This window comes from Anabrus simplex, chromosome 1 (assembly GCF_040414725.1).
Source record: "Anabrus simplex isolate iqAnaSimp1 chromosome 1, ASM4041472v1, whole genome shotgun sequence".
Lineage (NCBI taxonomy): Eukaryota > Metazoa > Arthropoda > Insecta > Orthoptera > Tettigoniidae > Anabrus > Anabrus simplex.
In genome coordinates this window covers 1,632,919,553-1,632,934,392 of record NC_090265.1, presented here as the reverse complement: position 1 = coordinate 1,632,934,392, position 14,840 = coordinate 1,632,919,553, and the positions used below count along the sequence as shown (strand labels likewise).

Genomic DNA, 14,840 nt, shown 5'->3' with positions numbered 1-14,840 from the left:
GGTACATAACCAGTGGAACATGGTCCTGTGCTATTATAATTGAATTAAATCCAAATAGTATTGTTTGATGATTTTGCAGGACACATATGTCCCAGCAGGAATGAAAGGGATATAATGGAGTAGTAAGATGGTTTGAGTTTACTTCAAGCTAGTTTAATAAGAATGCAGGAAGAAACTTTAGACCAGCTGTGCTCACCAGTTCCCAGTAGATAGAAACTGATTCTGGGAATTATGCAGGTTTACCTCACAAAGTCTAATATTAAAAAGAAAAATACACACACACAAAATAAAATATTTATTTCATACAAACAACAATCACTATCTAACAGTATAAGACTGAGCTGTCCGAGAGGGTAAAATGGGTTTTTCCTCCACGGCTGATATTTTTTTGGTTTCTGCAACAGATGCACCTGAAAGAAGAAGCTGCAATTCTCCTTGTAAGGCAGTCAAATCCACTGTAAGCTTCTCTTCTGCCTTTACTCTCTCCGCTAAGACAACAAACAGCTTCTTCGCCTCTAGACTCAAACTTGAAGCATCGTCATAAATATCTGTAAAATAAAAATATTTAAAATTTCTTATGAATCACTGTACATAATACTTCAATTCAGTGCAGAATGAAACAACTGAATTAACTACTGCAAAACCAACTCAGGAGGAGAGGGAGCAAGAAAAAAATTAAAATTTCAGTAAAATAAGACTAACTATACAATCTATCTAGCCAGCCCCGGGTTCGATTCCCAGCCAGGTCAGGGATTTTCACCTGGACCTGAGGGCTGGTTCGAGGTCCACTCAGCTTACGTGATTAGAATTGAGGAGCTATCTGACGGTGAGATAGCGGCCCCGGTCTAGAAAGCCAAGAATAACGACCGAGAGGATTCATCGTGCTGACCACACGACCCCTTGCAATCTGCAGGCCTTCGGGCTGAGCAGCGGTCGCTTGGTAGGCCAAGGCCCTTCAAGGGCTGTAGTGCCATGGGGTTTGGTTTGGTTTATACAATCTATCTAGTATAGATACTTTAAACACAGGACGATGGGAAAGACGACAGGAATTAAAGGATAAGCACAAGGACTGGCTAATATAAGTGAAGGAAGCAATGTAAAGGTAGCTGTGGTTATTATTTTAAGGGGAAGTGCAAAGAGAAAACCATCCCTTCAAAGAACAATATAGAGGTGAGACCAAGATGAACATTAAAGATGGAAATGGAAAACAAACTTCCTTCAACCATCTTCACAGATGAGTATCCTCCGAACTAATCCCAGTTCATTTTAACTCTGTTTCTTTTCAGTTAGGGATACAATAAATTTGCAAAAAGTTGCAAATTTCTTACAAGTCACAAAATATTTTGTTGCCACGAAATAACTGTGAATTCAACAGCAAACTGCGAAGTGAACATGAACATTTTTAATTTCAAAATATTCTTTGCTGATACGGCTGTTGAAATAATAAATAATAATAATAATAATAATAATAATAATAATAATGTTATTGGTTTTACGTCTCACTAACTACTTTCACGGTTTTCAGAGACAGCGAGGTGCCAGAATTTAGTCCTGCAGGAGTTCTTTTACATGTCAGTAAATCTACTGACACAAGGTTAATGTATAGGGTGCGGCAGAAATACCTGACAAATTTCAGACGTAAATAACTCAGCAACGCAACAAGCCATTCACAATTTTGTTGCGCAGTTTAAAAGAGCAAGGTTTGCCATTTATGTCACATACAGTAGATTGAAGCCAGTCGCTAGCATGGCGTGGAGTGGTGAACACCGAGGTTTTGTGATTGAGACTTATTTTTAAAATGTGATGTTCCGTGGCCAGCCCATTCCCCTGACCTCGCCCCGTGCAATTTCTTTCTCCGGGGATATTTGAAGGATCGCTTCTTCTGACGTAAGCCGCAAACACTACATGACCTGAAAGCTGCCATCCGTGAAGAAATCGAGGCAATACCACAAGACTTGCTCAAGCGAGCCATGCGGAACTTCAGGGAGAGGCTTCAGAGGTGCATCGAACAGGATGGTCGGCATTTGGATGACATTATTTTCAAACCCTAGTGTGTATGTGACGCAAATGGCAAATACTACTCTTTACAACTGTGCAATAAATCTTTAAATGGCTTGTTGCGTTGCCGAGTTATTTAGTTTGAAATTCATCAGGTATTTCTGCCGCACCCTGTATTTGAGCACCTTCAAATACCGCTAGGCTGAGCCAGGATTGAACCTGCCAGGTGCTGAAAGATTTTAATGTTATTTGAGAAAGCACTTCATGATGTCACGAAGTGCTATCGCCCATCTCTACCAGATTTAAGACTAAAACAATGCTTACACTCGTGTTTCACATAGCATTATAAAATAAAATTTATTCAGAGTTGATGTCACAACGAATATACACTGACTGACAGAGCAAATGCAACACCAAGAAGGAGTGGTCAGAACTTTATGCCAATTGCAGGGTAGACTGACGTCGCTGAGGTATGCTCATGATGTGAAATGCGCCGCTGTGCTGCGCACGTAGCGAACGATAAATGGGACACGGCGTTGGCGAATGGCCCACTTCGTACCGTGATTTCTCAGCCGACAGTCATTGTAGAACGTGTTGTCGTGTGCCACAGGACACGTGTATAGCTAAGAAAGTCAGGCCGCCGTCAACGGAGGCATTTCCAGCAGACAGACGACTTTACGAGGGGTATGGTGATCGGGCTGAGAAGGGCAGGTTGGTCGCTTCGTCAAATCGCAGCCGATACCCATAGGGATGTGTCCACGGTGCAGCGCCTGTGGCGAAGATGGTTGGCGCAGGGACATGTGGCACGTGCGAGGGGTCCAGGCGCAGCCCGAGTGACATCAGCACGCGAGGATCGGCGCATCCGCCGCCAAGCAGTGGCAGCCCCGCACGCCACGTCAACCGCCATTCTTCAGCATGTGCAAGACACCCTGGCTGTTCCAATATCGACCAGAACAATTTCCCGTCGATTGGTTGAAGGAGGCCTGCACTCCCGGCGTCCGCTCAGAAGACTACCATTGACTCCACAGCATAGACGTGCACGCCTGGCATGGTGCCGGGTTAGAGCGACTTGGATGAGGGAATGGCAGAACGTCGTGTTCTCCGATGAGTCACGCTTCTGTTCTGTCAGTGATAGTCACCGCAGACGAGTGTGGCGTCGGCGTGGAGAAAGGTCAAATCCGGCAGTAACTGTGGAGCGCCCTACCGCTAGACAACGCGGCATCATGGTTTGGGGCGCTATTGCGTATGATTCCACGTCACCTCTAGTGCGTATTCAAGGCACGTTAAATGCCCACCGCTACGTGCAGCATGTGCTGCGTCCGGTGGCACTCCCGTACCTTCAGGGGCTGCCCAATGCTCTGTTTCAGCAGGATAATGCCCGCCCACACACTGCTCGCATCTCCCAACAGGCTCTACGAGGTGTACAGATGCTTCCGTGGCCAGCGTACTCTCCGGATCTCTCACCAATCGAACACGTGTGGGATCTCATTGGACGCCGTTTGCAAACTCTGCCCCAGCCTCGTACGGACGACCAACTGTGGCAAATGGTTGACAGAGAATGGAGAACCATCCCTCAGGACACCATCCGCACTCTTATTGACTCTGTACCTCGACGTGTTTCTGCGTGCATCGCCGCTCGCGGTGGTGCTACATCCTACTGAGTCGATGCCGTGCGCATTGTGTAACCTGCATATCGGTTTGAAATAACCATCAATTATTCGTCCGTGCTGTCTCTGTTTTTTCCCCAACTTTCATCCCTTTCGAACCACTCCTTCTTGGTGTTGCATTTGCTCTGTCAGTCAGTGTATTTTAATAAAGCAATGAACATGTTTAACCCTGCAGCATAGCATATAGAAGATAAATTGTGCTCACATCACCCGTTTCTGTGGTTCTGCCACAGCGACACTAGCTACTCAAGTCGAACACAGTATTGTGTTCTGCAATGTAAGATGTCACGTAAAAGAAGTTATGTTTATGAGTAATTAATTCACAGACATGCAGCCTTTTATATGCAGCATTCTAGGTAATTTCCATACCACTGTAATATATACACATAAACACATTCCAAGACATTAAATTCAGCTCTAGACGCAGAGAAATAAAACTATTTTTATAGGCTTTGCTTCCCACTAACTACTTTTGACAGTTTTCAGAGATGTCGAGGTTCTGGAATTTTGTCCTGCAGGAGTTCTTTTACGTGCCAGTAAATCTACCGGTATGAGAATGACGTATGTGAGTATTTTCAAATATAACCGGACTGAGTAAGGATCAAACCTGCCAAGTTCAGGGCAGAAGGCCACTGCCTCAACCATCTGAGCCACTCAGCCTGGCGAGAAATAAAAATAGAGCATCGATACTATTATCTCTGCAACGAACAGGGGCGAACCTAAAAGTGCAAGCAGTTTTATACAACGGGAAACCTCTTTTTCCAAGGCAATGACCTAGAGTTTTAGTGGGCTTAAAAGGTTCCTTTAAGTCTAAATTACCTTTTCAGATCAACCCCAGCAAAAGTGTTGAGAAAAATTTCCAAGTTATTCACTTCACTACACACACTTCTTGCTTTACTCCCACTGCACAGATAACATGATTGTATACATACTGTATTACTGTGGATTAATTCCCAGTACTCACCCTCATCAGGAGCTAGTTGTTAAATTTTATCCTGTTTCCCATTCGTATGGTCCATGACAGCCACCACAGTCATGTAAGTTCCGTCTCTTTGGCGTTAATTACAAATTTATCAGCCTTAAAAATGTACTTGTCATGAAAATGAATATCACACACAGAACTTTGCAGTGCAATTTCTGTCCTTCCAGGGAACAGCATGTGTCCACTTCAAAAACATGTCGCTCTTTTTCTGTGTGGTATAAAGAAATGTCTTATCTCATTATTGCCCTCGTAACCCAACATACAACCTGTTGCAAAACAACAAGGCATGTTTCCACCACAGCAATAAGAATGTATTCACAGAATATAGAAACTTATTAAAATGTTGTGTGAGGCCTCCGTGGCTCAGGTGGCAACGCACTGGCCTCTCACTGCCGGTTTCTGTGGTTCAAATTCGGTCACTCCATGTGAGATTTGTGCTGGACAAAGCAGAAGCGGGACAGTTTTTTTTTTTTTTTCGGGTACTCCGGTTTTTCCTGTCATCTTTCATTGCAGCAACACTCTCCTGTATCATTTCATCTGTCATTCATTAATCATTGCCCCAGAAGCTTCGGCAGCCGGCACAATTCCCATCCTCGCTGCTAGATGGGGGCTCCATTCCTGACCCGGTCGAATGACTGGAAACAGGCTGTGGACTTTCATTAAAATGTCGTGCTGACTAACAACGAGAGAGGAAACTACATGAAATGCTTAACCATTACGCTGTCCAAGCCCCATTCCTAGTGTTATCAATGAGAGTGGTATTTTGCCAAATCTAACCTTTTAGAAGAGGGTCATAAAGATGAAATGTTATTCATCACCATTATAATTGAAAAATCTGGAGGTTTTTGAGTGGTGAGCTGACATTTTTAATAGAAACAATTTTCTTTACGTCGCACTGACACAGATACGTCTTATGGCGACAATGGGATAGGAAAGGCCTAGGAGGGGATGAGGTGGCCATAGCCATAAGGTATAGCCCCAGTATTTGCCTGGTGTAAAAATGGGGAACCAACAGAAAACCATCTTCAGGGCTACCGACAATGGGGTTCGATCCCACTGTCTCCCAGATGCAAGCTCACAGCTGCGCACCAACCACACGGCCAACTCGCCCAGTCGTATTTAATAGGTTCAGCTGTACAAAATGTAGGAACAATACCACAATGACCTTCGGATTACCTTCGTTTTATTCTGTATGGAAGTGTCTGAAGCATTATTTTTAATCAAGAGAATGTCTCATGAATATTCACAGATCTGATGAATGTTAAAAAAGAAACTGAATTTCTGTGTGCAATACAACATACAGCTTTAGCAACTAAATCAGCTAGCGGCTGCCATGCCACAGTTTTGACCAGACTCCAAGGTGCCTCCTGCAGACAATGGCAAGTGTACGAGCATGCAGGGAAGTGATCACATTTTCTCTTCTATATGCTATGCCCGCAGAAACTATTAAATTACCAAATCAAGAAATTGCAAAGAAATTTAAAACACTTGAACTTCTGCACCAATCTGAGCAAGAGTGCAATTATTTATTTATTTACTTACTTACCGGCACATTACAGGATTTTACATCCCAATTACAGTGGTGTCAAATTTACTCATATTTGTACGACTAATACATATATCTTCATTACGTGTTCCTGCCTTTCAGTGTTCAGCCTGTAAGCCTCTGTGAATTTACTAACTGCTGCCCGAATCCTCTATTTTTAGCTAGTTCTGTGGCCTTATTTAGTTCTTTACCTCATACCTTTAAGGCTTTAGAAACTGACTCTAACCATCGTCGTCTTGGTCTCCATCTATCTCTCTTACCCTCTATAAGAGAGCCCATTATTTTCCTAGGTAATCTATCCTCTTCCATTCGCCTCACATGACCCCACCACAGAAGCCAGCAGATGCATACAGCTACACCCACTGGGTTCATTCCGACCTTGTATTTTTCCTCGTCATTGCATGTACCCTCCTGCCATTGTTCCCACCTGTTTGTATCGGCAATCATTCTCGCTACTTCTAACTTATGAATCAGATATCCTGAATACACTCAGATTTCACTCCCATAAAGCAAAGTTGGTCTGTAAACAGACTGATGTAAAGATAGTTTCATCTGAGTGATTACTTCCTTGTTACATAATACTGTTGATCAGAACTGTGAGCTCATTGCATTAGCTTTACTGCACCCTGACTCAATCCCACTTAATATATTACCGCACTGGGAGAACACACATCCTAGATACTTGGAATTATCTACCTGTTCCTGCTTTCTATCACCAATATGACATTCAGTTCTCTTGGATTTCTTATCTACTGACGTCCTAGTCTTAGAAAGGCTAATTTCCATACTATACTTATTGCACCTATTTTCAAATGTCAAGATATTAGACTGCAGGATTTTGACACAGTCTGCCATTACGACCAAGTCGTCAGCATAGGCCAGACTGCTTAATTTTCACCTAACCGAATTTCTCCCTGCCGCTTAATACCTTTCAGCAGGCGATCCATGTAAACTATGTACAACAAAGGTGAAAGATTACAGCCTTGTCCAAACCCCTGTAAGTACCTTGAACCAAGGACTCATTCTACCATCAATTCTCACTACAGCCCAATTTTCAACATATACGCCTTTGATTAATATTAATAATCTACCCTTAATCCCATATTCCCCTCCAGTATGGACAACATCTCTTCCCTCGGTACTCTGTCATAAGCCTTCTCTAGATCTTCTCTATTCCCCTCACAGCATTTTTTAATTACATTGCACATACTGAAAATCTAATCCTGATAGCCTCTCTGTGGTCTAAAACCTCACTGGTTTTCTTTCAACTTCCTCTCAACCACCGACTGAACCCTCCTTTCCAAGGCGCCAGTGAACACTTTGCCAGCTGTACTGATCAATGAGATACTTCGATAGTTGTTGCAACCTTCCTGTTCCCCTGCTTATAGATAGGTGCAATTACTGCTTTTGTCCGATCAGATGGTACTTTACTAAAACTCCATGCTAATCTCATTACTCTATGAAGCCATAAAATTCATCTATTCCTGATGCTTTATGACAATGGAGTTCATTTACCATCCTTTCTACTCCACCAAGCGTAATGTCACCAATATCGTTGTCCTCCTCTCCAAGAGTTTGGCTGCTTGCGACGTCGCCAGGAAGAATTTTTTTTCGCTAGTTGCTTTACATTGCACCGACACAGATAGGTTTTAAGGCAACGATAGGACAGGAAAGGCCTAGGAATGGGAAGGAAGCGGCCATGGCCATAATTAAGGTACAGCCCCAGCATTTGTCTGGTGTGAAAATGGGAAACCACGGAAAACCATCTTCAGGGCTGCTGACAGTGGGGTTCGAACCCACTATCTCCCAGATGCGAGCTTACAGCTGTGCTCTCCTAACTGCACGGCCAACTCGTCCGGTATATTTCTTTTTAGATTGAGAAGATTATCAAAATATTCCTTCCACCTGTCCAGTGATTCCCTACGATCTATTATGAGTTTACCTGATTTACCCAAAACACTATTGATTTCTATTTTCCCTCTCTTCCTAGAATTATTACTGTCCAGAAAGGTTTCCCGGCTGCCTGACCTAGCCGTTTCAGGTTATTATCAAAATCTTTCCCTGACTTCTTGGATTCAACAATTTGTTGCACTCTCTTTCCTTCATCTATAGACAATTCCCTGTCTTCAGAAGTCCTTGTTTGGAGCCATTTTTTTTATATGCCTTCTTTTTATGTTTACAAGCTGCTCTTACTTGAATATTGAATTTTCACGACCACATTGTAATCGAAAGCGACTTTCAACCTATTAGGTCGTGTTACGTACATTTAGTACGTGTTGAAGAGATGTTAAGTACAGAACAAAAATGGCCAACCAGACACCAGTGGGAAACCCTAATAGGTTGAAAGTCGCTTTCGATTGCTCTTACTTCATCATTCTACCAAGATATTTGCTTTTCCCCATCTTCACACACAGCTGTTCCCAGGCATTCCCTTGCTGTTTCTACTATAGCACCCCTGTATGTTCCCTATTTACTGTCCATTGTTTGGAACTTCTCACTAATCACATTCATGTGCTTCTGTCTAATTTCCTCATACTGAAGATTTTCTACCCTTATTTGCCTGCAGGCAGATTTCAATTTCTCTATCCTATGCCTAGACATACTTAGTTCACTACAGGTCAGACAGTAGTCTGCATCATCGAAAAATCCCTGGAAAACCCGCACATTCCTACAGATTTCCTGAATTCAAAGTTGGTTAAGATATACAGTGAAACCTCATTAGTGCATTCCTCATTAACATGTCTTCCCACTTAACACGTCGTAAATTCGAAGTCCCGATTCTCATTGTATTAAATCTATGTAAATATACCGCACTTATTGTGTCACAAATTTTCGCTATTACCACTTAGTATGATCACATTTCTTTCTAGCCCTGAAAATATTGTTTGTCATGCTTTGTGAAAGAAACGTGATTTCTCGGGTAAGAGCCATTGCCACAGTTACGTGATTACGGGAAAAGTCCTTGAATTCCTGAACTTCACAGGATAAGTTCCCCTCCGGGCAGCAAGCCGTTAGCCTCAGGAATGTTCCGTTTTGCTTGCTGGTTAGCAGTGAGACTGCTGAATAACACTGAGCCTATTTGTGCTTGTATTTTGCAATTCCACTCAGAAGTTAGAAATTTATTTTGAGTTGAGTGGTACAGTAAAGTGTGCTGAATATTTGTCACATGATACGGTAGCCTACATTTGGATTAGGAACATAATCGTTTAAAATTGACTAGTGCAGTGCATATGTGTCTTGTGATAGCCTGGTTAAGGATACGGAAAAGGTTGTGAAATTCCTTAATAATGAAGACAAAAATTGATATCTGTCAGAAAGTGGACTGGCATCCACATCTTAAAGCGTGCAGAGGTCACGAATATTGAACTTGCACAGTCCAGTTTCGACACAATTGGAATTGAGGAAAAGTTCAACCTATTCAATACAAAGTATGATGTATAAGATGTTTACAACATGTTATTTATTAGTTTGAAGTACCAGTTTCGATACATAGTAGCGCCATCTTCAGCTTGAAGTTATTTGATATATTAGTTTTCTCCAATTTTTAGATTATTTTTAGCTGTATTGACATGAATGATTTACCCTTTTATGACGACCTTGTTTACTTTTAATTTAGGAATTTTATTTTTCCTAGTGTGCACGAGTTTAGGAGTTTATACTGTTGTAATCGCGGGGTGATCATCTAATTCGAATTATGCATTACTAGGGGGGTTACGTGCTGTAGCCCAAACAATTTCTTATGAAGTAAGATTAGCATTAATTTTACTGAGATTTATTTTTTAGTAGATAGTTACTGCTAAAACAAATATCTAACACAAATATCTAAAACAAATACTTGGATATTTTTATTGGCTCCCGTGCACGTTTTCATATGTTGTTTGGTGTTTCTCACAACTTTCAGTGCACTTGTTATTTTATAAGCCCCAGCAGAAAAGGTTTTTATATTTGTCCTGTCGTGTTTTTCACGCCTTCTAATAACACTCTCCTCTGATCTTTAGATATGGTAGATATGGTACACAATGTACCTGCAGATACACAACGTAAATTGTCATGTCGGAAAAAAATCGTATTTAGTGTTTCCATATCCCTGTTGGATAGTTTTTATTTGTATATTCAGTAGTATGTTTTCTCACTTAAGACGTTCTTTTTTGTTGTCCCCTGTAAAAATGTCTTAACAAGGTTTTACTGTAGTCTATTATGAATCTGGTTCCCCTTACCCTCCCATGTGTAGCAGTGAGTCTTATGCTTGAAGAATGAATTTGTAACTGCTATTTCCATTCTAGCACGGAAGTCCAGCAAACACTTCCCATTCCTATTAGTTTCCATATCTTCCCCACATTTACCAGTCACCCTTTTGTATCCTTCAGTTCTATTTCCAACTCTCGCATTGAAATCGCCTTATAACACTATCCTATCCTTGCTGTTGACCTTGACTATGATGTCACTCAATGCTTCATAAAATCTTTCAAATTCATCCTCATCTGCACCTTCATGCGGTGAATACACCGGGACAATTCTCGTCCTAATTCCTCCAACTGCCAAATTTACCCACACCATTCACTCATTTACATGCCTAATAGAAACTACTGTTGTTAAGAGATATAAATTTCATTGTGAACAGTCCGATCTGTCCTACCCATTTTTTCCCACTCCATTCCTTATCTTTCTTACTCATACTTCCCGTCACATAAGTTATACAATACGCCCATCATATCGCAGTGCAAGGTGAGTCATATATTACACACTACATATTTTTATTACTTTTCCTATTTGTTTTATCAACTTTTTTCATTACCCCCTTTACTAATTTGGATTTTATTACTAACAATAGTATTTATTTCATTTACAGTATAAGTCCGCTATAGCGAGTACGGCATATAACGAGAACTCCATTATAACGATAATTTCTTTCTGTACCTTCAAAATTCCTATATTAAGCTGTGTATCGTCCTTCGGTTGCAGCGAGAGCCCTATTACTGATGCATCTGTTATTACGAGCGATTAAGTGCACGAGATTTTTTCCGTTACCGATATTTATGCACCCCAGCAATTATATTGCATGTGATCGATTACCTTCGGTATAGTTTCCTCGCTATGTCCACTAGCGAGTTCTCTCGTCGACATTCCAAGGCGATGTCGGAGTCGATTATTAATATCCGTCAACTGTTGTTCCGTAAAGAAAATTCGAAAGAAAACATTTTCGTAATAAATGTGTAAATAACGTGTCCGATAACGGTTGTTAACTTGTTAAAAGTAAAGGGTGACTAAACGATCGCTTAATTTTAAGGCTAAATACTGCAATTAAGTACAAATGGGATACACCTCATGACATGGCAGAGTGCATAACTGATTTCAGAGGTTAGTTTATATTTTCTTGCGTCTGGTTAAATTACGGAAAAGTTATTATGAAAATTTACAGCGAGGAGGTTATCACTTCTCTACTGGCGCTTGAAGTGTGTTTTCTTCATACGTATAGTACCTATGTTTAAGTTAGGATAGGTGACGCTCTTTGAATACGAAAACTGAAACGTTTGCCACAAAATGCGATCGATCATTTTCGGTACGGTAAAATTTTCTCACTATGTGCATTTGCGAGCTCTCTCGTCGACATTCGAAGGCGATATTGGAGTCGATTAGTAATACTTGTCGATTGTTGTCCTCTAAAAAAAAATCTAACTGAAAGAGGATAACACGTTTACGTAATACAAAGCGTAAATAATGTGGCCGATGGCAGTTTTTAACTCGTTAAAAATAAAGACTGAAGTAAACAATCTCTTAATTTTAATGTTATATACAGAAATTAAGTAAGAATGTGATACACCTCAAGATATGGCAGAGTACATCTCTTCTCGTATCTAGTTAAATTTCGGAAAGGCTATTTACATGTAAATTTTTAGCGAGGAGGTTATCATTTCTCTACATGCATTTCAAATATATTTTCATGATACATATACGGTTAGGTTAGGTGACGCCGTTTGAAGAAGAAAACCGAAGTGTTTGCCACAGAAACCTCTGGAGTGATACCGTATTTCTCTCAGTATCTCATGCGAAAACTCAAGGGTTGTCTTGCATTCGCGGTCTAACAGTAAGTTAATGGATACCAATGGCAGCTACCGCGGTAACCGCGTCCGCAAGCGCATACACACACGAAACTCGTTGACAATAAACGACCGCCTCTTTATTATACATCCCTAGCTGCGACAACTGGTTGTACAGTGCATGTGAGTAACGTTACTGGATCTCGGGAAATAGTGAAGAGAGAATGACATTCTATTAGCCTACACAAAAACGTTTCTCAAATCTGCAGAATGGCATCAGAACATGCGAGCCTTCGAATTCTTCAAAAGGCCAGCTACTCAGTGGCAGAGCTATAACGCGTCTATTGTACTTGACGCTTAGTAAAATGAAGTTTTACAGACAGCAGGAATATTTTCGTAATGGATAGTAGTATTGTAAAGATACGTGGAAAAGGTATTGCCGGCAAATTTTCAACAGGTTCTCGTCTATATTATGATGCCCATTTTAAGTTAATGGTTATTAAACACTCAAAAATGAGGAATAATTATGCAGCCGCAGGAGAAAACGGCATAGGCCTAACTAAAGTTAATATTTGGCGTTAGCGCGAAGACAAAGAGCTAATAAAATGCGTACTGTACAAAAAATGCATACAGTGGTCCGCAACAAGGACGCTATAAAGAAGTCGAAGATGAAATTGTGAGGTACGTGCACGAAAAACGCAAGGGCGGAATGGCCATACCGTGGTGCAATAAATTCGTTCGTTGACTCTCAACGTCCGCGATTAGGCCTATAAATCGCTGGCCGCTGAATATGGCCGAACCCGGCAAGCGAGACGTGCGTGTAGCAGTAGCCGATTATATCTGATGCTGAGTAAAAGTAACAGTTTTATAGACAGCAAGAATAATTTCCTGATGGATCGCCGTATTGTAGAGACGCATGGAATAGGTATTGCCGGCAAATTTTCAACAGCTTCTCTTCGGTATTATGATGCTAATTTTAAGTTAATGGTCGTTAAACCCGCGGAAATAAAGAATAATTGTGCAGCCACAAAAAAAACCCCGGCATGATGAAAGCCAATGTTCGGCGTCTAAACATGCGTAGGCCTACTGTACAACAAAGGCATTCAAACTTCATGGTTCTGATCCGTATTGAATCGTAAGTACAATATGTATGTATGTTCAGTCTTCAGCCCTAAGGCTGGTTGGATCCTCAACAGCTCTGCCATCAGCTGTCATAGATGGCCTAGGCATCACTGAAGAGGCGTACTAGGGAAATGAGGAGTGAGGTAGTTTCCCGTTGCTTTCCTCACTGAGCCAGAAGTTGCTATTACATATCAGTCTGCCAAGCCCACTGAAATGCATGCACCGACCGACCCTATGAGCAACATTTTCATACCATTCATAGCAGGGATTGGCTGTACAAGGAATGGCATTACTAGCATTGCTCATACCTCAGTCACTTTCATATTGTCAAAGCCAAAGATAAGACAGAGACAGAGACAGATCAATGAAAGTAACAAAATTACTCTAGCCCATACCAGAAGACATAGTGCACTGTAAACACTAGGTCCTGCCAGCAAGGCATGTAAGTACAATATAATTATTAAATTAATGTAGTAATGGTCCACCTTTTAATTTAATAATTATATTGTATGACTTTACAAAGTACTTTTTGAGCCTGATTTCAATTTTTTGAAGGAAAATACGGTACTATATATTTTCAGAATGAAATTAAACATACACTTTCACATAGTATCGGATTTCGAAAAATAACAAACAAGTAAGCCGTAGTGTGGATATCATCTGCGGAAACGCAAGTTTTGAACAAACTGATTGCCATTTCATACCGATTTTAATGTGTATGGCGGTTTGTTGACTTTTATACAAAAATCGGATATAATGACAATCTGCTATAGCGAGTAAATTTTTCGCTGTTATGGATTCTCGCTATAACGGACTTCTACTGTATTTCCGAATTGAATTGCGAATCTTCTCCACTTACATCACAGAAATATTTTGACTTTCAAGCGCTACTTTTACCTTCAGTTTCTTAAGGACTTTAATCTCTTTGAATGACATCTATGTAGCATCTTTCTACATTGTTCACTATGTGTGCGTATATTGTTTCCTTAACTCCGCTACTACCTTTGATGACATACAGGTGTTAGAACTTCATAATGAGTGATACACAACTCTAAAGATTCTTTGGTATCCAGACTTATCATATTAAATTGATCTTTCTAGGGCAACTAAATGCATTAATTTATGCAATTTATCCATAATCTGAAACTTTAATCACCAATGTGACCTTCCCATCATATCAGTTATGCAATACGTCAAACACATCGCAGCACAAGCTGTCAATACCTCATAACGAAAGAATTACAAGTCTCAAGATTCTTCAGCATCCAAATTGATCATCTTGAGCTCTTCCTTCAACGACAGCTAAGTGCATTCATTTATGCATTTTGTACATTATCTGAAACTTTTATCACCATTGTGACTACTTCTTCTTCATCTTTAAACTGTCAAATCCACTATGTTTTTGCGACTATTTTTACAATTTCTATGGACTATTTGATACATTGTGCAACTCGTGCTTTTGGCTGATGTTGAGCCTGTTAATAGGT

The 14,840-nt window shown here is 40.8% G+C and overlaps 1 protein-coding gene across 1 annotated transcript in view; it reads right to left on the bottom strand.

The window, feature by feature from the left end:
- Positions 1-280: 280 nt before the first annotated feature.
- LOC136858620 (U3 small nucleolar RNA-associated protein 15 homolog) overlaps positions 281-14,840 on the bottom strand; it is a 60,276-nt gene continuing 45,716 nt past the window's right edge. Inside the window, exon 9 of the mRNA XM_067138318.2 lies at positions 281-548. Coding sequence (XP_066994419.1) covers positions 319-548 — 230 coding nt within the window. The 3' untranslated portion in view covers positions 281-318. The remainder of the gene's footprint in view (positions 549-14,840) is intronic.